The 20,472-nt window shown below is 40.3% G+C and overlaps 1 protein-coding gene across 16 annotated transcripts in view; it reads right to left on the bottom strand.

Moving 5' to 3' along the window:
* The window catches only part of NRCAM (neuronal cell adhesion molecule), a 967,670-nt gene that overhangs the window by 102,158 nt on the left and 845,040 nt on the right, over nt 1–20,472 (bottom strand). For all 16 annotated transcript variants that reach the window (XM_086919453.1, XM_086919434.1, XM_086919444.1 and 13 more), the window contains 2 exons: nt 8,679–8,883; nt 6,177–6,299 (listed from right to left, as the gene is read on the bottom strand). In XM_086919453.1, the coding sequence (XP_086775579.1) occupies nt 6,177–6,299; nt 8,679–8,883 (328 nt within the window). The remainder of the gene's footprint in view (nt 1–6,176; nt 6,300–8,678; nt 8,884–20,472) is intronic.

The following is a 20,472-nucleotide window of genomic DNA, read 5'->3' as shown; positions in this document are numbered from 1 at the left end:
TGGATCTACGATTTGTTATTTCAAGTTGTAACAAATGCGGCCATTGTTTGTGTGTGCGGCGGGCGTATTCACACAAGATTTTATTTAGATTCCCATTTCATTCCCCTGATCCTTAGAGTTTAGAGACCCACTGATATTTTTTGCACGGACTCCCTATAATGACAGTTACTATCATACCTCTGGACATAAGCAACCGGATTCCTTCAACTGATTACCAAAGGAGTTTTTTTTGCCTATCGTAGCTGGAAGATAGATCAGTGAGTCACATTCACTATGACCATAAGAAATACTAAAGGTCACAAGTTCAAATCTCAGCAGGGCAGACTTTGCCATCCATCCTTCTGAGGTTGGTAAAGTGAGTACCATAAACTGGATAACAATACGTTTGTTATTTTAGTGCTTAGAAATGACAGAAAAGCAGCATGAGACACCATAAGAACTAAGTTATTATTGATTATCCTTCTCCCGTTTCTAAATACTATGAAATAGCTCCAAGCAGAAAGCACCGAGACCTGATGATAGCAGACACCCAGTTTAGGCATCGAAGAAACAGACTGTAGAAAACAATTTGGACAAATTTCGAAGTTCTTTGGAAGATAGAATCCTGAGAGAAAAGTTTATAATCTGAATCTGCTGTGAAAAATGTGCAAATGCTTTCTACTTTTATTTGATGCATTCTACTATTCTACTGGGTTTAACTTGCTTTCATCACAGATTTAAATAATTTTAAAGGAGTTGAGGAAGATGGTGGTAGGCCTGGTTTATACCTTGATTTAATGAGCTACAGATGCTGAGCAATATGTGTATGCATACATAGGCGGAAGCGATATTGAAAGGGTTTGAGTAGCCATTCCACACTAAGAGCTTTAAATGCAGAAATGATCAGGAACTTACATGGCAACAGTTACAGGGGATTAGATGTCCACCAAGGTGGTTAATCTCTACAAAGAGCCTCTTGGTCAAATGCTACACGCAAAGGGAATCCTAAAACATTAATATGTTGCTAAAACATTGTTATAATTGCAAATATTAAATCCATCTGATGCTACGACCTTAAAATATTTATTTGATGAGTTCCTTCTCCTTGATATTAAACTTAGTAAAAAGTGAATTTGTATTACTGTAATCAGTGGAAATGCCTGCTCCAGTTCAAACACAGCCTTTACACATTAGCATCACTTCTAAAGCGTTCCAATTTGGAAATTGCTTGACATCACTATCGGCCAAAACATCTCAATGGTATCTCGCATAGAGAAACTTGCAAAACATGATTCAATTAATCTATACCTACTTAAGAACCTAAAACCACAAATCCCTCATACTGACGTCACAACATCAATGCAGACTCTAGTTCTCTCTCATATCGACTGCCCTACTTTCAGGTCTTCTGAAAACCTCTCTGGTGCAATGCATATCCATTATCTAAGCCACAGCTTCTGAATCAGAACACACAACCCCCAATGCTCAAATAAATGTACAGGCTGCCCCTTGAAGCCAGATTTAACTTTTGTGATGGCTTGCATCATTAATAAAGCTATGAAATGACCAAATTAGCAAATAGGAGAGTGCACAGCCTAAAGTTTATCACAATTCATATATCAAGTAATCCAAATGTATAGTGGTTGGGTGCTCCTTCAGGTGGTGTGTCCGTCCTAACACGTCAATGCTAATACACATGAATAAGTGCACCCACGGATCAATGGATGCATCCCTGAGGCAGGGCACACCTTAGGTTCTTGAAAGACCAAGACTCCAATTATTTATGAACAGTCGGTTTGCAGTTTTTATTTCCGATTCATTCATTTTGATTCATAACGTTATCAAAGTTCAATTCCCATAAATTCCATACAGTTAAATTTCACTTGTGGAAGTGTATCAATGTTCTTAAATGCTTCAATGCATTTCGGGCTAAGAAGTGTGTATCACTCATAAAGCACCACATCCTGGTCTCCCAAGCTACTTGAAACAACCATTTGCAATGCAATAGGTCTCGCATTTACTCGAGTTTGAGCTATTGGCATTGTAAATGACGATGCCTTTTATTTATGATTTGTTTTTTAAAAAATAAATAGAAAGGCATTGTCATTTACAATGCCAATAGCTTAAACTTGCGTAAAGCCGAGACCTATTGCATTGCAAATGCTTGTTTTAGGACTTGTGCCCTGGCGCTACTGAATGAGCCCTGGTGCTGGCCAGGACAAAGACCGCACATTTCACTGGAGCTTGCAAGATCCCAGATCTGGCTATGTAATACCTGCCAGTTCTGGATCCAGAGGGATCCCCTGTATTTTGAGCACTACTTGCAGTTACGTACATGCTATTCCCCCTAGCCATTTAGAAGGAGGAGTTTATGATTAAGACACAATGCATAGGGTGACCAGATTTTGAGTTAAAAAAATCGACTTTACATAAACATAGAAGTAGGACTACATCGACTGAGGGACACCGAAGGACTTTAATTGACAGCGCTACAATGTAGAGTTAGAGTTTTTTCATGACTGAGCAGTGTTTATAACTAAGCCTCCTGCTTTTCAATTTTTTCTGATTCTTTTATTTAAATACAGACAGAAACAATATTTTGACCTATCTGTATTTATTTAAAAACGGAAGAATACAGGTCGTCGGTCTCCTTCGAGTCACTGTCTTGGCTGTCGGCCATAACTGCGATATCAATAGCTATGCAAATTGAAATCACGGGGAGTTTAAATTGCGAATTTTCCTAAATAGATGCAGATGTGTACATGTCCATCGTAATGCTAATATTATAACGAATGCGTTCATGTATTACACATGGCTGCTTTAGCAGATAAAATCCCAACAGACGTCTAAGTGTTAATCCACAGTTATCGGTTAAATAAATGTGGAAATATACTGAACAGAGGTATATTTTGTCAGAGGACGCTAAATAAAAACGGATCCGTGCCTAAAAGAAAATCAGATAATAAATACATATGAATGCAGACGGAATTGATCAAGCATAAACGGAATAAAACCATAAACCGTATTTATAACCTATGTCCGTGTTTACCCAGGGTCACAGCACTGCACATCTAGGTAAGCCTGGTCCCCTCTGACGTTCACTGCACGCGTGGCCAACCTGCATGGCGTTAGGTCTGGTTGGCTGGTGAGGAGAGGAGCAACAGCTTCATACACGTCATCAGGGACAACTAAATGAATACCAGAGCAGGTGGATGGCAGATGCATAAGCTGTCAGTGTGCGAACATGTGGGAGCAGCTCGTCTCTCGGAGGCCCTCGAAGTCAGAGTTGTCTTGCACCCAAGGTTCTGGGTTTGGACTGGTTCTTGTGGTTGGAGTGTTTAACATTCACTGCTGTATTATCCTTGTACTTGTGTTTGGTACCTTTTTGTAACTTGCACACACCACTTTCCCTTGTAACACACAGTATGCTACCTCTCACATTTTGTTTACCTTTGATACTTGCACAAGTGCCACCATTGCCTACGTTACGTTTATTCTTGTGCCTGAGTGTCTAGCTTATTTTTCAGTATTATACCTCTATTTGTACTTTGTTTTCTCTTATAACCTGCACACTTGTCACTTTTTCCTTATGGCACCTTTGCTACCTCATGTATTTTGTTTGCTCACAATTGTCACTTTTACCTCATGTAACTTAACGTCTGCTTTTGTAATTTGTTCACGTGTAATGTTCTCCTCATGTAACAGTTCTGTTCCTTGTGTGAAGCGCTCTGACGTCTTCGGGTAAAATCCGCGCTATATAAAAACGCATAAATAAATAAATAAACTAAAAAGCACGTTTGGTTAAATGCAAGACTGGCTACCGGGCGTTTTGGCATGCTGCCGAGCTGGGGTCTGATTTTGCTGATGGGGACCTGCGTGTGCTGAACGAAATTCGTTTTGCTTTGTTTATTTCGAAGCACACGCAGGTCTCCATCAATGAAATCAGCCCCCACCGCAGTGACATCAGCCCCAGCTCGGCAGCACACCAAAACGCCTGGTAGCTAGTCCGGGCTGCTCTGCAGTCTGGTTATTTAGATCTTCCTGAAAACGTTATTTGGAGACTTCAATTTATTCAAAATAAGGCAGCAAGTATCTTTGGCTAGCAAAGATTTAATCTAGTTTGTGTCATAATTACAGAGCTGCACTGGCTTCTAGTGCCGAAATGGACCTCCATGAAATCTGCTTGCATTATGCATTACATTTTCTATGCTGCCTCTCCCTCTCTTTGTCCTAACAACATTTTCTTCATCCAAGTTGCTGCTCAAGTTAAGTGTTCAAATTAGGCTGTTAATATTAGGTGGTCTATATTAGGAGCAAACTTTAGAACTATGCGTTCTGTTTCTAATTAAGATTGTAATTGTAAACATTAGAACTATGTGCTCTGTTTCTAATGAAGAAATTTGCTCAAATTAAGAAACAAAATAACTAGTCAACATTTAGCCTTATATTATTTTTCCTTGTAGTGGCAATAGACCACTTCTCTTATAGTTTGCACTTCATAAGGCACTTTATAAGTGTTCTTTTAATTACATGCAGCAGCTGGATCAACTTCATCTGGGCTTGAGGAGTCCATATTTATGCCAGGAAATTCTTTCTAAAAATTGCATTCAGCTTCTTTCAAAGCATTCAATAGCAGCAGTGTTTTATTTGTATTTTCACAGTACTGGATTGAATAACATAATTAGCTGAATCACAATGGTTTTAATACATTGAGACATTCATCTGCAAATGAATACAATTTAATGGTATGAGGAGTTTATATCTCTGCCCCTTTATAAGGTAGATGAACACTTACATATTTCAGGTAACGAATAGGGATTTATTCAAAGGGCGGAGTAATTTCTGATGCTGTGGAAAACACTTTTTCCAGCTGAATTAGGAATGACAGGTTCCTGATATCCGTGTTCCTGAAATCCCACCATTCCTAAACCATCCCTAAATTTTTAGAGGCCCACATGGAATTGCTGAGAATACAGTAGTATTCCTGCATCCTGGAAATACTTCTAACCATAGCATCGGGAAATTCCTGGTTTGGTAATACTGAAGCAATATCCCCAGCCTCTTTAAATTAGGGCCTTAATCATTACAAGAGATTGCGGAACATTGGGCCAAAATACACACCAAGTTCTTGAAGGGCTAGTGAAAGGCCATGGGATTGGCCTGTCCAGACGGGGGAGATATTGACAAACATATCTACAACAAAGCCATTGATATATGCTTTGTTTCATGTTATCAATGGACGAGGTGGCGTAAAACATAACTTGTGTTGCTAGGAGTATAGATTTGTAGTTGACCTCAATCAATGGTTTTATACTAAGTTAAATGTATTTCACCCGCTGAACAACGGACAAACAACTATTGGTTTAGTTTTCACACATGAGGTAAAATTGCAGCACTCAGTGAAAAGGGACACTGGACAGAAGGTGCAGACACTTTCGGTCAAGAAGGAGTAAGCGTCCTACTGTCTGGCTTTACTACTTTATAATGCATGGATGTTGTCAGAAGGCGCTCCTTTCAGAGAAGCGTGTGTGCACAAATCAATTTGGTTTGTTCAAGTTTCAAAGAGATCTAAGGAGCATGACATCTTCACTGCGAGCATATGATGTATAAGGAACTAGAAAGCTGAACTTTCGGCACTGCTGGTAAAAGCATACAAGTGACATGAGTAACTGTGAATCCAATGGTGAACTCTGCAGGTAACTGCATTGCAGCATTTCTATGGCTGCAACCAGGATTACTCCCTCCACCAGTGAAGAAAATATTTGAGAGCACTGGTAAATATATGAGTTTTTGTTTACGATATTCCCACAGGCGCACCACTCATAATGAAGTAGAAACAGACAGCTAAAACTATAGTTTAGTCCTGCCATCCACCATTGAAGTAACTCCCATGTGAATTGTCTATCCAAAAGATCTGTTTTTCCTAGCACTAATGTCTTTTAGCACTGTTAGCTTGCCCTGGGGCCAAATGTTCTCTTTGACATGTACTGAGGATTTTGATTTGTGCGATTCTTGAAAAACTCAACAATTACATCACAGAGAATTTTCTATATTTCATTCGTTATATTTTTTTATTATGATCACAAAATCTGCTAGTGATGCATGGAGTAGAATATATTCCATACATTTTTACTTGACTAAACTTGAGTAAACTTTACAGTATTTCAAATGCTGCTAAGATTTTTATTTTAACTTACTTGGTTGATACTTCAAAGTGTATTCAGTCAGCATGCCGTTGGGAGGGACAGGTGGACCCCATTCCAGTGTCAGCGAGTCAAGCGTTGGGTCAGTAATCCTGAAGTATGATGGCTTATTTGGAACTTGACAGAAGAAACAATTGACATGGTTACATTCATTTCTACCCCGGGACCTATTCCCACACTATTGAATCATATGTAATAGGTCTGACGAGCATGGCTTTAAATATTTAGCAACAAATGGAAAGAGGCAGAGAGGGAAAGAAAGAGGGAGAGAAGGAGATTGAGAGAGAAAAGGCACTAGCTCACTGGAAAATATAATTTTCTTTCATTTCATTTTTCTCTCTTTCTACTCCCCCTCTCTTTATCTTTCTTTCTCCGTCTCTTTCTCGCTCTCTCTGCCGCCCACTTTTCGCTGTGGACTCTTGATTTTATGTTTGGTATTAATTAGCCTATCTAACAAAGCCTTCAATTTTTTCAATCTCCGAAGTAGTCAACGATTCCCACCTATTCCCTATATATCAACGGCAAATATACGTCACAGCACATCCTGCCGGAATTTCAACCTAATCAACAAAAATAATTTGCACTGACTGTATTGCCATCTCTAATCTGAGTAAATTTATACTGCACTGCCTTTGTTTGGAGAGTCGTTGTCATCTCAAATGTCTTTGCTCTCATCTACCCAAATTGGGAAAACATTTACTATCTGTGTGGGCCTTGCAGGTGGTGCTCTTCATTAACCCATGTGTAAAATGTTAGATGACCCCTTAGCTTTCAGAATTCCAGTCTCTTTTGTGATCACTAAACAAAACATTGGCAATATAGTAGAAAACTGGAATGTTGAGAGCTCCACTGAAAACAATAGAGTGCTGTGGGCTTCTAATGGCTGGTAGAAGCTCGGAACTCCAACATTCCAATGTTGTCCTTCACAGCTGTTATTGTGAACAAACAGCCTCATGGAGCCTGGGGGGATTTCAGTCTGCTTGGGCTCTGTGAGGCCTTTACTTTATTTGTTAGAACATTATGACCTCTAGTGGTGGAATGCTCTATAGCCTTATAGCCTTCCTTAGCTGGCATATTCCGGCATTAAAGGCCCACTCCATTGTTAAAGGCGCTCGCCTTTGGCTCAGGCTTTAATGCTGGAGCATGCCTTTAATGGCAGATTTAGCTCGCTACAGTGGGCTATAATGCTATATTTGAACATTGGAATGTTGGGACCTCTATTGAAGACATGGCTGGTAAAAGCCTAAAGCTCCAACATTCAAATGTTGGTCGTTCACAGCTGTTGCTGTAAACAAAAACCTTGTGGAGCCCGAGGGGATTTCAGTATCTTCAGGCCCTCTAAGGCCTTTGTTTTATTTGTTAGAACATTCTGCTCACTAGTGGCGGAATGTTCTAAAAGCCTTATAGCCTGCCGTAGCTGGACTATACCGGCCATTAACAGTCTGCTCCCTTGTTAAAGGCCTTCAGCTCAGGCCTTTAATGCTGGAGCGGGCCTTTAATAGCAGGTATAGCATGCTACAACGGGCTATGAGGCTATAATCGACCATAACATCACATAATAATAACAATCCATAGTATATCACTAAAACACATTCCATCCTAGCAGAAAATAGCATTTGTTTCATGAGATTAAGGGTAGCCCTGCTTGTCTTTCTAGCATAAGCCTAGTATCAAGAAATTAGGTTGAGGCTGGAAATGGAGGCATTATGTATTGCTGACTTGATAAGAAATGTAGATGTTTTCTGTCATTGATCTAAATCTTTGACCACAATGATCACAATCCCATTAAAACAAATGCTACTCGGCACAAGATTTTAGACAAATCATAATGGAGGATAGAAGAAGCTAGTAAAAACTTAAGAAAGGAAGTATAGAGAGAAGGTCTTTTTTATGATATGTTTCTAAAATTGAGGATGGTGGCTGAAATGGTCTCCTAATAGAAAAAGCAAATTGTTTCACCTGAGTGCAAATTACACCTCTACAATCGCCTCAATATAGTTTCATTCAATCTATGGCCACAGAAGGACTTAGCTTTTTTATGCATTACAAATATATAGGTAACCATTTTGAAATAAGTGTTACCTTATCACTGAAAATAGTCTGAGTTGAGCTCTTGATAAAGAACATGTTGCTAACAAGAAGGTCTCTGCAAAATGGCCTAAAAATGTTCAGTTTTCCTGCTGGCAGACACTCACCACATGCATGTTATAAGTATCTCATTTGTGAATTTATCTTCGAAATAGCCATGCTTTAAACTGCCTATCTGATCTGAGGGACCTCCTTTGGAGGATCAATCCCTTCTTGTAATATGGGGCGGTGGGTGGAGTGGCAACTTAATAGAATGGCTTTCCTGATTCTGTTACTAGTGGTGTAAAGCATCTTCTTTCGCCTTCTATCTGTCTGGGATCTTCTGTGCTGTCCTTACATAATTTCCAAACAAAGATGATTCAAGCATACTTTAAATTTTACTTTAAAATTTGATTTAAAATTGAATACCTCCTTCAGGAGTCTGAAAAAACTCATCGCGGCTTGCAGGTCCCTCTCCTTTGCCGTTTACAACTCTAACGTTGAGTGCGTAGTCGCTAAATGCCTCCAGTCCGGGCAGCATTCCGTGGGTTCTGTTCCCTTTGAAAGTCAATATTTTTTTCTCCACATGCCGTTTACTTCGTTTTGATAAATTGTGAACTTTCCAGTAATAGATCTGTAATTCAAAATGCAAATTTAGTAATGCCTGAGTAGAAAACTGTGTACTTCTTTCTCGATGCTCAGCTTTTTTTTCAAATTTTTAAGGTATTTGACAGAAAACATTACATAACTCATAACTTTTATATTTACTGTGCATTTTTTCATACCTGCATGACACTTGAAATAGAGGCTCAGAAAGAACCACTCACAATAAATCAGGAGTAAAAACAAAATGGATCCAGGTATTGGAATACTTTGTTCAATTCAATTAAAGAAAATCTTTATTTGGCTAATCATGGCCATAAAAAATTAGAGAAACCATCAAAATCACAGTAAAAACATGCAAAAAAAGCAATCATGATATAAGTAGGGTAAAATCATACATAGTATGGTAAATTGTGTTACGCAACAATAGCAATAATGTGGAAAAATGGCCTAAGTTAATTTCCCAGCAAAAAGCAGCAATCATATAACGTGCACAGTGAGAAGACATGGGTGTATATAAAGAATTTCAAACTGAGAATCTAATACGTCGGATTAAATAGCCAATAAAACACTAAGAGGAAAGAGCAGCACACATACACTTCAAAATACACTTAGATTGTAGGGTAAATCTTTATTGTCGGACGAAACCTTTATTAACGAGTTTTTTTAACTTAATCACTCTAAGGACATAACTGTTTATAATAACTGGGAAGCTTCTAAAGCTTCCTTTAGGGTCTTTACTGTTGCCTATTTGGCTAAAAACAAAAAGATGTTTCATTCCAAATACATTTCGGCTCCTCAACACATTAAAGCTCTTTAACATTCTTATTTCTCTTCCAAATACTCCACCATTTTGCAGGAACTTATTAAAGCTAAGTCTTCTTTTAATAAACTTGCTACTGTTGAAGTATCCAACATCCTACTTAAAATTAAGGAAAAAGTGCCATGGTGGTCAAAATAAAGCAAGCCAAATGTTGGCTAATTATTTAAAAATTAAATCAGAACGGAAAAACATTGTCCTATTTGTGACAAATTTACCAATGCAATGTTATCTTCTGACCCTGATATCATTACCGCCTTTAAAGTTTATTATGAATCATTATATACTGAGGAAACACGTCCCTCTGAATGTGATATTCAAACTTTTTTCATGGCCTTCCTAATCCTCTTTCCCTTCCTGACATTTTCAATGCTCTTGAAAAAGACATACTTCTTCAGGAGATCATTGATTCTATTAAATGTTTTAAAAAGCCCAAAGCTCCCGGTCCAGATGGTTTTTCTACTGAACTTATATCCTCTTTTTCCTCTTTTCTTGCTCCTAAAATACTTGAACTTTTGAATTATTTTTTTATTGAATTCTAAAGCAATGGTTCCATTTTAGACGCCCATATTGTTCTAAACCAGATAAGGATCCTGCCCTCTGTAAAAATTATAGTCCAATTTCGTTTAATTAACTATGATTGTAAAATGTTTGCTAAAATGTAAGCCTCTCGGTTGGAAGATGTCATTCCCCTTCTTGTTAAACCTGCCTAAACTGGTTTTATTAAGGGCAGACTTGCTTCCGATAATGCTAGGATGTTCTCGTCATTTGTTGCTTGTGGGAAAACATACCCCTCTCCTCTTGCTGCCCTATCGCTTGATACTGGAAAACTTGTGACCATATAAATTGGCAATTTATGTTTAATTCTCTCCATTGGTTTGGGTTTGCCCAAAATGTATTTTCATTGATCAAATTACTATCCTCTGAACTACGGACCTGTGTTTTTGTTAATGGGTGTTCCTCTCCTTATTTTAATTTACATAGGTGTACTAGACACGGTTGTCCCCTTTCAACCTCTTAATTCTGGTTTTAAACATAACTCTCTTGAAATTAAACTTTCAGCTTATGCTGATGGTATCCTGATTTATATTTCTAATTCACTTGCCTCCTTGGATGCCTTTTTGCAAGAAATTGATGTGTATTCTAATGTTTCTGGTTACAGGTCAAATGTTTCTAAAACTGAGATTTTACCCTTAAATTCCTCATGCTACCCCTACATGTTTCATAGCACTAATTTTACATGGTGCCCCTCTCAGATTAAATATTTGGGTGTCTGATTTTACCCCAATATCTCTACAACTCTTGTTCACAATTTTACTGTGCTAATACTTAAAGTTCAAAACTTACTCTCAACCTGGTCCCCTCTTCATTTATCCTGGTGGGCATATTAGAGACCATTAAAATGATGATTGTACCACATGTTCTTTTTATACTTTACATGTTAACCTTTAAAATCCCTAATTAATATGTCTCCCAAATTAACTTTATTTGCACCATTTTTTTCTGGAACAATAAACCTGTTGGTATTGCCCTATCTAGAATAATTTGTCCAAAGAATGAGGGGGGAGACGCTTCAAGGATTTGTGAGGGCATTGAGCCAAAGACTACGAGGTCCAGGTGACAGTGGGCGAAATCACCAGCGCGGCAGCCCATCCCAGCAGCAGCAGCCCTTCATTAGCAACTCGTGCCTCCCACTTCGTGGGAGATGCTTCGAGGATTTGTGAGGGCACTGAGCCAAAGACTACGAGGTCCAGGTGACAGTGGGCGAAATCACCAGCGCAGCAGCCCCTCCCTGCAGCAGCATCCCTTCATTAGCGACTCGCGCCTCCCGCTTCGAGGATTTGTGAGGGCATTGAGCTTAAGACTACGAGGGCCAGGTGACAGTGGGCGAAATCACCAGCGCAGCAGCCCCTCCCTGCAGCAGCAGCCCTTCATTAGTGACTCGCGCCTCCCACTTCACGGGAGACGCTTCACGGGAGACGTTTCGAGGATTTGGGAGGGCATTGAGCCAAAGACTACGAGGTCAAGGTGACAGTGGGCAAAATCACTAGCGTGGCAGCCCCTCCCTGCAGCAGCAGCCCTTCATTAGCGACTTGCGCCTCCCACTTCGCGGGAGATGCTTCGAGGATTTGTGAGGGCATTGAGCCAAAGACTACGAGGACCAGGTGACAGTGGGCGAAATCACCAGCACGGCAGCCCCTCCCCGCAGCAGCAGCCCTTCATTAGCGGCTCGCACCTCCCGCTTCACGGGACGCACGCGGGACGTGTGCCGAGGGAAGCCCGGGCCAAGGGCGTGCCCGTATGAGCCCATTCGAGAACGGACGAGGACGGGACGGGCCCCCCTCTAACATCTCCAATAAGGTTAGTGTGCGTATGTGTAACCATCCAGCAAGCTGAACTAAAATATAACCACAAGACAACCCTCGGTGGAGTTGGTTTTATCTGCTTCAAACATCATGTTTTCCACCACGGGAGGGAATGCCGGAAAATGTATTGCCGGCGGGTCGGTAATAGGCACTTTGGACCAATTCCTTATAAGAGCATCTTCTGTCTTAGCCCATGAAATCGAGCTGACAGAAAAGAGATTATCGTTGGATATTGCATTCGACAAAAGATCTTCCATGGGAAGTTTGGCCAAGGCTCGGTCGCCTATGCCCCAACAAGCTACTGACATTGCTATACTGGGCAGCTCTGGGGAGGGCAAGAGAAACCATTTTTTGCAACCTGTTGGATGTTTGGTATGCCGCATGGGCAGCGAAGCGGCCTCTCTGGGCACCAAGAACATTACTAACCCTATCATGCATCCCAGATCAACTTCATCTAGTGTCAAGACCCGCTCTGCTTTTAGCTCCATACCAGGGGTGATTCAACAAATGGCAGGCTCAACGACATCGACTAAAAGGAGGCGTAGTGGGTCCCAAGCAAAAGGAAGAAAAGCAAAGCTTAAGAAAGCTAATATAGCTAATAAAAGTGTGTCCCCTAAAACTCCCCACAATTTTACAACAGATCAACCCATTAATGATGTGATTACATTGTCATCTAGTCCTGGTGATGCTCCACCTGCTGAGTTGGGATCGGCATTTTGGACCAAATTGGAACTCCTCTTTACAAAAACATGCCTCCCAATTTACGATAGACTGGACTCTATTGAAAGTAGGCTCGTGTGCCTAGAATTATCGCTTGCATTGGTGCAATTACAGGGTGGAAATCGGGCTAAGGGGGTAATTGGTACTGAAAACGAGCATGACTGGGCCCAATAATCTTGCAGTTGATCCTATAGATTTACAGAATGAGAATAATACAGCCAACGTTACTGCTCCTGCTAAGCCTTTACATCCCTCCCCCACTCACTCTTCTGGTATTATAGCAATGCCCAATCAAACTACGCAGAGAGGCAGTTCACGGTTAGTGGAATACAATAGATCTGTAACTCAACATGCACTAGTGAATAATTCTACTCGGGTTCCATCTACAAAAAGTTTACCATGTTTAGACATCCCCCCCGAATCTACCCCGTACGTGGTGGTTCTTCCGGGGGTTCCCTTTTTGAGTCAGGGTAATAGGGAGTCGTACCTGGAACTTAAGAATAAATGTATCCACTGGCTTAATCTTAACCGGCCACTCCCCATGCAGGTATCTGCTGAAATTTTGTTTGCTAGACGGGTAGACTGGGTGGGGATAAGGAAAAAGACCATAGAGGGAGACTGTATAATCATTAATTTTAAGGATAGTAGGGCTCCGGAATACTTCTGCAAATGTACACAGGCAGGCCCAACATCCTTAGTCCAGTCCTTACCTCTGACCTATTTTTACCCACTAATATACCCTGCCCCCTTAAACAAGTTTGCAAATAGGAGATTTCAGTCTTGGAGCAACACTGGGGGTTTAAGGTTGTATAATAGATATGACATGCTTTCTGGGCTGGAGGACTGCGATTACCAATCATATCAATATGCTGTTGTCTCTAAGGAGGTTAAACCAGATAAGAATCTATCTCCATTTGCAGACAAAGTCCCTGCCCAGGATGGGGCAATGGGCATTAGGTCCAATGGAATTCTACTTAATGTAGAGAGATCAGTCTTGAACCAGATGGGTTGCGAGGTAATACTAAACCAACCATTGAGTGAGATAAATCTATCCTTCTCGGAGCCGAGCTTAGAGCATCGGTGCCCCCCTACAATGAGCTGGGTGCATAACGCTGGTAGCTCCCATAGCACAGATTGCTCTATTTCATTGGTATCTTGGACCCTAGCGGGTTTGGGTTCGAAACTTGCCTCGCCCGACTGGTCTAATTTCATTGAAAAATTCGATGTCCGTCTCTTTCAAGAGACTTGGATGGTGGATTCTGTTTTTAGGCTGGGATACCTTAATTTCAATGTTCCTGCAGTAAAGAAAGAAAAGGGTCGCCCAATAGGAGGTTTAGTGATTTGGGCCAGGCAGACATTAAGCTGTAATATTCAACTACTTCCCGTAGTAAATAATGATATACTTGCAGTGAAAGCTACCTTCCCCTCCGGGGAAAGCATCGCTATTTTTAATATCTATGCAAGAGGACATTCGGGATGGAAAAAGTCTGAGGTAATATCAGCCTTAGAAGTCTTGATCAAGGCCTTGCCTAGCAATACACTGCCACTTGTAGTGGGGGATTTTAATGCCACCTTTGAGCCTCTAGGGCATGATGACCTGAGTTTAACGGAGGAGGAAGACTCAAGATGGGATATTCCCCAACTAGAATTGCCACCTATAAGAAAGTGGACAGAGGCAGCAATTCAATTGAAGGGGCTATGTATGGCAAAACAGCTACGGGCTGCTAACAGTCGCACGCCATTGGATAGACAGGGCAAAAGAACGTATGATAATGGCCATAGGTCAAGCTGTATAGATTATCTGCTTGTCCACCTAAAACTGTGGACAAGTTGGCCTTTTTGATATGGCGGTATTGGGTCGTATAGAGAGTGATCATAATCCCCTTACCTCTCTATTCAAGTTGGATATAATTGAAGCTATAGCAGCAACCCAGGGTAGTGTAGTCCCAGACCTTGCCTTAGCCTATGATATGTGCCACCTTAAGTGGAGTAAAGTCATGAAACAGCCTGATACCCTGACTACCATAAAAAATGAAGTAAATAAGGTAAGAGTAGCCCTAGGATATAGTGCCACCAGTGGGGACTTCCACTCTTTTTTGACCAATGCCCACGCTAAACTTTTTGCTCAATTAAAAATACATTTTTGTAAGTTAGGCTCAGGCAGAAGCAAACTAAGTAAGAAACCCAAGGGCTGGTATAATGCGACTTGTCGAAAGGCATGGACAGCGCTGGGTTTAGCCCTAAGAATGAAGGACCCATGTAAGGTAAAAGAGGCACGGGTCTGTTATAGGAAAATACAGGTGGAGGCGAAAAAGGTATGGAATGAGTGTAAGTGGCAGGAACTCAAAGTAGCTTGTGCGCTCAAGAACCCAAAATTATTTTGGGACACATATAAATGGGACAGGGGCGGATGCCTGGACCGCCCTCAGAACAATGTTGCCCAACACCAGTGGATTGACTATTTCAAGCCACAGTACGCTTGTACTGGTAGCATAGAGAGCAATGGAACATTTTCCAGCAAATTTTATGAAGGAGTGGCTTTCACCCTAGAAGATGTTGATAGAGCGCTAGAGACAGTAATTGAGGGAAGAGCACCGGGTATTGATTGCATCCCTGCGGAGGTATTCTTAAATGACAAGCAATCTTGGCAACTATATATCGCCTACTTGGCAAATGCTATAGCCCAAGGGGCCGCAGTCCCTCATTCTTGGAAGGAGGCGGAAATCATTCCGGTGTATAAAAAAGGGGACAAGTCTGTCGCAGGCAATTATAGGACTATTAGCCTAATCGACTCAATCCAGAAGATTATGGGTAGATTGGTCCTGTGTAAGATCAAGTCTTTCGATTTATTACCCTCTATTGGCGGACAGTAGTCTTGGGAAAATGGGATCTGTACGCTGTGTTCGTTGATTTGAGGGCAGCTTTTGATATAGTACCACGCAGTAAATTATGGCGAGTCCTGGAGGAGTTGGGGATGGCCCCGGAGTTGTTGACAATGGTCGTGCGCCTGCATGAGGATAACTTCGCCCAGGTTCGGTGGGGGTCGCAGGGTGAGGTGACAGAAACCTTCCCCATTAAACGGGGAGTGCGCCAGGGGTGCGTTATGGCGCCAACCCTGTTCTCGCTCTTCGTCAACGGGGTGGCAGAATTCCTTTCCCTGACCCCCACGGATGCCTCTGTGTTGGCAGGCTCTCGTATCCCAATCCTCATGTTCGCGGACGATACCTTGATTATCTCCAAAACTCCGAGTGGGCTCCAGCGGACCCTCCAGCGGTTCGGAGATTTTTACCTTCTGAGCGGTCTGGAAATAAATACTGCCAAGACTAAATTCATGTCTTTCAACGAACACAAATCTTTTAGAGGTAGTGTGTTTATGAATAACCTCCCATTAGAGCAGGCTAACGCCTTTATTATTTGGGTGTTACCCTGAAGAGGGATATGCGGTGGAATAGTCAACTCAACCTAGCCGTGCTAAAGCATCAACAACAATCAGGGTTCCTTTTACAAAAATGTAAAACATCACTTACCAAACGATTAGCCCAGTAGTTGACATCTATGGGATGAAGGTTCTGAGTTCAGCCCTATACGGAGCCGAACTGTGGGGGTTCGAGAACCTGAAAGGTCTGTCCCTGGTGGAGAATGAGTTTTTTTGTAAAGCCACCAGTGTTCCACAAAGTACCCCATTGACACCACTCTTATGGGATCTTGGTAAGAAAGCAGTTGACAATCTGGCAATTCTTCGCCCATTATTGTATTGGCGTAGAATATGGAGTACTGAGGAACTTTCACACTATGCCCAGGGCCTAAAGGATATCATTCAAAACGATTCTTTCCATAAAATTAAATGGTTGAAGGAGATTAGATCCTTGCTCGTGAGGTTGGGTATGTCTGAACTGTGGGATGACCCTTGGAATGCAGTCTTTCCTTCTAAAAAAATCTTGAAGGGAAGATACTGGGAAATGGTCTCAGCAACATGTTCGAAAGGTCTTTCTTCCCACCTCACTGGACGATTCCTTGAACTTAAGTCCTGGCCTGTGTTAGAAAAGTACTGGGATTTTATTAAAAAGCCCCATGACCGTAAATTGTACTTCTTATTTAGGGTGGGTACTCTCCCAACAAGGTTATTCACTTGTAAATGGGTTGGGTCAACAAATGATAAATGCCCTAGGTGCTTGGACCAGCAAGAATCTGTAAGTCCCATCTTGTTCTTCTGTCCTTTATATACTGTACCACGTTGTAAATGGATAAAGCCAATTTGACGACTACTGGGAACTCGAAGATTTTCTGAGGCTCTGAGAATACTAAGTTCAGACCCCAATCCACCCATAGCTATCGCTGTGGTGAAGTTCTTGAATTGGGCTTGGGCAATAAGATCGTAAATGATACGCCCGGCTAGCTAGTTGTTGGCCCTCCTTGCTATCTTTTTAGTTTTAAGCCTTATACTAGCAACAATAATAACTTGTATAAGCAAGGGGGTATGTGTTTTTTGTTTATGAGCTTGTTTCCGTGTTTTAATCAATTATCCTTTATCCCTTATAAGGAATTAGTAATATGGTAATAATGTTTTTTTTTACATTTGACATATTTATAAATGATTTTATTTTTAAAATGTTCTTAACTAGTGTATTCGATAGTTGTCATATGGAATTTAATTGTATCTTAATTATTTATATTGAATGTACATAAAGGTTGTTTTTAGATTGTATCACACATTGAGGATTGGTTTTATCTTGTGCTTTAATGACTTAACTGTCGAATAAAGTTATGATGATGATGATAAATGAGGGTGGTGTACGTCTCTCTAATTTTAAGTTGTATCACACTGCTTTTTTAATTAGAAATTTTATGCTTTGACTAAGGACTATTATGACTCACTGATACCATAATTGATTACTTTTGAGCATTCTTTACTACATGATTTTTCATTTTATGATGTTGTTTTCATGTCTAACTGTACATTTACATCAAAAACCCGATTTTAAAATGCCCCAACATTTTCTGCATACAATATTTACCCAAAGTTCAGCTTTCTATCAATCTTTTTTTGCATCTTCTATTTGGGATATTACGTTTATTGTGATTCGCCATAAATCATTTTACTAAAAACACTGGAAAGAAAAGGGTATCTTATTTGTCCACCATTTGGTTTCCCAAAATACCATTATACCTTTTGCTCCATTATAAGAATGCTATGAATTACCTAACTCAAGTTTACAACAATACAACCAATTATTATCTGTAATCCAATCCATTTTATTCAATAATAACTTCCCTCCTGATTTCCCTCTGTTACCTCCCCTGACACCATTATATAATATTACTTTTGATTCCAACCCCCAAAGTATCCCTAATTTATACATTTTTATCCTCCTCTTTTACTATGAGACTTAAATTCTCTATTGAATCATTATGGGAGAAGGATCTTTAGATGTCGCTCTCTTTTCATCAGTGGTATAAACAATGGCGTACATTTTTCAATACTTCCAAAGCTGCAAATATTACTCAATCTTTATTTTTCGCATACTCCCTCTTTTATCCATAAAATTGATTCCTCTGCCTCTTCTTTATTTTGCTCACGTCATTCTTCCAATGGTAATTTAACTCACCTACAATACTACAGTCCTAGAGTGTTTGATTATTTTTAAATGTATTTGGTCAAATTGTTTAAGAATATTTTCATGTAATGTTCCATTATCTATTCAAATTGTTTTTCTGGGAACTATGTAACCAGATTTTCCCAATCTTTCTTCAAAGTCCGTTTTGTTTGATCTTTCCATCGCACTTGCATTTAAAGCTATACTTATCTGTTTGAAAGACAGTTCTAAAATATGTATATAAATATGGTGGAATCTTATTTGTGATGAGCATAGAATATCTACTATCTCTTCATCTTCACTTTCTCCAAAAATTAAAAAACGACAAAATGAGAAACTATATATAATAAAGAAATTGTATATGTCCCGTTTACGATATTCCACTATTTGACTCTATTTCTTAATTTAATTTTTTAAGGTTATTGCTAAACTAAATATTTATTCAGCATTGTATATATCTAATTGTTATATTCTTTCTGACAGTTTTATTATTTACTATTCTAAATCTCAATAAAATGTTTTCATATGAAAGATTATAAGGTACAATAAAATCTGTGAATTTTATATGAAAAACATGGCGAGAGTGATTATCATATTATCCATAGATGTTCTCGCTCTGACTGTGGCCTTAAGAATAGAGCTCACACTTAAAACAAACAATGGGGGTGCTCAGCAGCTGTAGATGGTACAGGGCTTCCTTAAACCGATGGTGACCCAATGTGTTTAAAAGAGGCCTGAGAAAAGTGTCCCCGTGGGAACTAAAATAGTCGCAAAAAACATAAGATTTAACAGCGACTGCTCGGCAATACCATCGCAGGGGTATGGGGAGACAGAGCCCCTTGAAAAATAGGTTTGTCTGCCCAAAACACAAAAGCCTCCAGACTAATCCAGCTCTAAAACAGAAAACGAGAAACCAATCCCAGTGTGTACGTTTGGAGAAATGTAGAAAACTGTCTCAACAGCGCCATGAAAACCTGTAGATGGTCCGCACTGTGCCTATTGTTAACTCAGTTTGCAGCATTCTTTCTTCACTAAACTGAAGACAACTGCTTGACTTGCAATTTAACTTCCCTCTTAATGCTCAAAGGGGGCATACATAAAACAGCCAACCCCAATGCTTGTAATGTTTTAGAAATATAACTCAGCCACAGAATGGTGCATACCTTGTCCAGGCTGAGACCATCATTAATGATGTCTCTACAAAGGCTTGCTTGGGTTTTAAGCCAGACACTAATCCACAACAACAGTGGTGCCAAATGCACCCTATCCTCAATATATTGCTGGTGTAGCTCTGCATGAATAATGTAGCTTCAGGCAGTGGAGAAAGGTGGGACAACCTCTGGCATGTACGATTTTCCTCAAGTTGGAGAGGGGAGCTATTGAAACAACCCCATATTCCTACCTCATACCTGGCTGCAAGACACACTGGGCATTGAACACATTTAGAAGGGGTGAAATGGTCCCTTTCCCCATGGATCTGGGGAGATTAAAAAGTGTTACCACAGATTTACCGAGCTGAAGGCTAAAATCGCTTACTCTACACAAAGGCTGGCCCTCACTAAGAAACCTAAAGATTTTTTTTTTCAACTCAACAATACTTTATCGGTTTTTTAAAACCATATTAAGTTCTGAGTGCATAAATAGCAGCAAAAACCATGTAAAATCAGAGACAATATTTGACCACATATCCTATTAAAAAATCCATTCATAGAAATAAACGTTTTTATTTTGCCACGCCCACAAGCCATGATCTTAGATTTCCCATAATTAGCGATGAGCTTAAGATTGTTCATAAAGCAGACAAAGTGGTCCACAAGCATCTGCAAAACATTTGGGGTTCTTGCCAGCAGGACCGCATCATCTGCATAGAGAAAAGCTGCACCTGAGTGCCAGCAATTCTAGGATTTTCTACCTGGGTAGCGGTCAAATAGGGACAAAGGCCAGTTATGCAAAAAAAAAGTAGAGGGGTCAAAATACAGTCTTGGTGTACTCCTCACCTGAGACCGATTTCCGCGGTCATTTCCCCGCTTATACTCAGGTGCACTTTGGCTGTTAAGCCAGTATTCAAGCTATGGAGAAAATGTGCCTGGGGTAACTCCACACCCAGGTCCAACAACATT

The sequence above is a fragment of the Lissotriton vulgaris genome, chromosome 1_1 (genome assembly GCF_964263255.1).
Source record: "Lissotriton vulgaris chromosome 1_1, aLisVul1.2, whole genome shotgun sequence".
Taxonomy (NCBI): Eukaryota; Metazoa; Chordata; class Amphibia; order Caudata; family Salamandridae; genus Lissotriton; species Lissotriton vulgaris.
This window is presented reverse-complemented; position numbering and strand designations above follow the sequence as displayed.